The sequence below is a fragment of the Ceratina calcarata genome, unplaced genomic scaffold (assembly GCF_001652005.2).
Source record: "Ceratina calcarata isolate Rehan_Ccalc_2016 unplaced genomic scaffold, ASM165200v1 scaffold3212, whole genome shotgun sequence".
Taxonomy (NCBI): Eukaryota; Metazoa; Arthropoda; class Insecta; order Hymenoptera; family Apidae; genus Ceratina; species Ceratina calcarata.
Window position 1 is genome coordinate 2,213 of NW_017154781.1, and position 2,365 is coordinate 4,577.

Here is a 2,365-nt window from a genome sequence, read left to right on the forward strand (position 1 = left end):
GCTTCTGTTTAATTAGCCTGTGTCCGGTTAAGGGAATAGTAAGCAAGTGTTCTCCTTATAACAAGGATTGTTAAAACGAGTGTTGAATCTACAGGATTGAATACTCTTGGAGAAAGAGAACGAAGAGCTGTACTGGAGGCTATCAACGATAGAAAACGAGAGGGCTCAACACTAAGTATGCCTGCCTCTATTAACAATCCGAACGATGCCAATGGAAAGAACGACGACGCTGAACTTAGCCACGCTGATACCGACAGCATTAAGTCGTACGCGACAAACGAAACGAACTTTCGAGAAAAAACGATCGATGCTTTGAATAATGTTACCAAAGCATTGGAAGGAATGACAACTGCACAAAATGACATGAAAGTCATTTTCATAAAAGGAATAACCACCATAGTTGATAAGCTCAACGAGCATTCTTCTCACACATCAAGTGATCATGATCCTCGAAGCACCAAGTGTGGAAATGAAACGAATGCCACAACTTCAACGGCTAATTCAGCTGATGCAGGAACGAGCGATACTGCAGTTGGAGTAGGTCGTCATGAGCTAATTGAGTTGATCCAAAATGAAATTAAACGAGTGGGAATCAACCCAAATAGTAACGAGAATACACCAAAGACTTCGGGATCTGATGTGGTAAAAGAATTAAGCGAGAAGATACGAGTAGAGCTTGTGGGTAAAGATTCGAATAAACGAGAATATAAGTTGACGAGTCAAACGAAATTCGAACACTTTATGGACTTTCTAACATCCGAGTTGCGAATCTTAGATTTGCTGTACATCATTAACTCGGATGTGAAACCTAATTTTACAGTTGACGACGCGACAAGAGAAAAGCACGTTTTTAAGGTGAGAGATATTTTGATCAATAGACTTGATCAAAATTATTATTCGAAAATTGACAAAATCAAGGATCCGGTCGAAATTTTGAACAAAATTAGAGAAATAAAACGATGCGAGTCGAACTTGACTTCCATGACGATTCGTAAACGGCTCTATAATATGGAATATGTTCCGAGCAAAGAAAAGGCAGCGGAGTTTTGGGACCGTTTCGAAGAATTGGTACGAAATTACGATAGTCTACCAAATGTGAACCCTCTCTCGCATGATGAGAAGAGAGATGCGTTTTTTAATGCCATAACTCCCGCTATACCGCAAGTTCAATCTGTTGAATTCATGACGACGAACTCAACTGGCAAAGGATTGACGTATGATCAGCTGAAGGCGTTTATCATACAACACGAAGCCAACAGGGCTCAAACGAGTGATACGAAGCCCACAGCACTGAATGTCAAAAGACATGATCCTAAAAATCGATGTTATGGTTGTGGAGCTCAGGGTCATCACAAAGATGAATGCCCTAACGATAATCAACCGAAGTGTTACGAGTGCGGTAATATTGGGCATATTGCTAGAGAATGTTCCGTAAGGCTGGCAAAACAGAATGAACAGGGGCCGACGTCGAAGTTTTCATCATCTTCGAGACAACATCCCAGGAACAACTCTCATCGTACTGGTAATAGAGGTAGCTTCCGTGGTAAACGCAAGTTCAGCGGTGCGAGTCGCGAGAATCACGCAAAACGAGCTAAAATATCTGAAAAAGGCCAAGGCGGTCAGCAGAAATATAAGGACAAGAGGAACCGAGATGATTCAAAGGAGAATCAAAGTGGAAACAAACTCAATAAAGGTAATGGTTCAGAAGTAAATATGATTAATTGTAGTATAACGAGTGAAGGAAATTCATTAACTAATGCGAACGATGTTGAAAATACCTTTACGAGGTTTTTGGCTGATTCGGGTGCTACTGAGCATTTAACGAATTCTAAGCTCATTTTCAAAACGTTTGATGAAACTAAAAGAAGTTCGATAAGATGTGCGAATAAGGAAGCTCATGCCGATTTAAGTTCGGAGGGAGCTGGAACGGTAAACGTTAAATTGAGTAACGATCGGGTGATGAACTTGGAAAACGTTATATGCGCCGAAGCGTTGTCAGAAAACCTCTTGTCATTAAGAAAGTTTGCAGATATGGGACTAAGTATTTATTTAGACAATCGGGAAATCGATATTTTTGATCCCATCTCACACGAGTCATTTATTAAGGGAATTTATCAACAACCCTATTGGATAGTTGAGTTAGAACTAGATGAAACGAGTAGTAAAGGTCAACGATTGAGCGAGAGCAGAACGTTGAAAACGGTAGCTTACTTAACGACAGAGAGCTCCGATGGGGAACCCAGATACATGACTCGGAGCAAAACTAAAACTATAGACAGATCACAAATAGATGCAGATCCAACATCAATTGACGCTGGAATTGAAAAGAAGTCTGACGCAACAGAAACGAATGTTGCGACTGATT

The 2,365-nt window shown here is 40.5% G+C and overlaps 1 protein-coding gene across 1 annotated transcript in view; it reads left to right on the top strand.

Annotated features, from left to right (window-relative positions):
- LOC113464288 (uncharacterized) overlaps positions 1-2,352 on the top strand; it is a gene marked incomplete at its 3' end in the record, with an annotated part of 4,039 nt that extends 1,687 nt beyond the window's left edge. The window contains exon 2 of the mRNA XM_026813294.1: positions 93-2,352. Within this exon, the coding sequence (XP_026669095.1) occupies positions 178-2,352 (2,175 nt within the window). The remainder of the gene's footprint in view (positions 1-92) is intronic.
- Between the last annotated feature and the right edge of the window lie 13 nt (positions 2,353-2,365).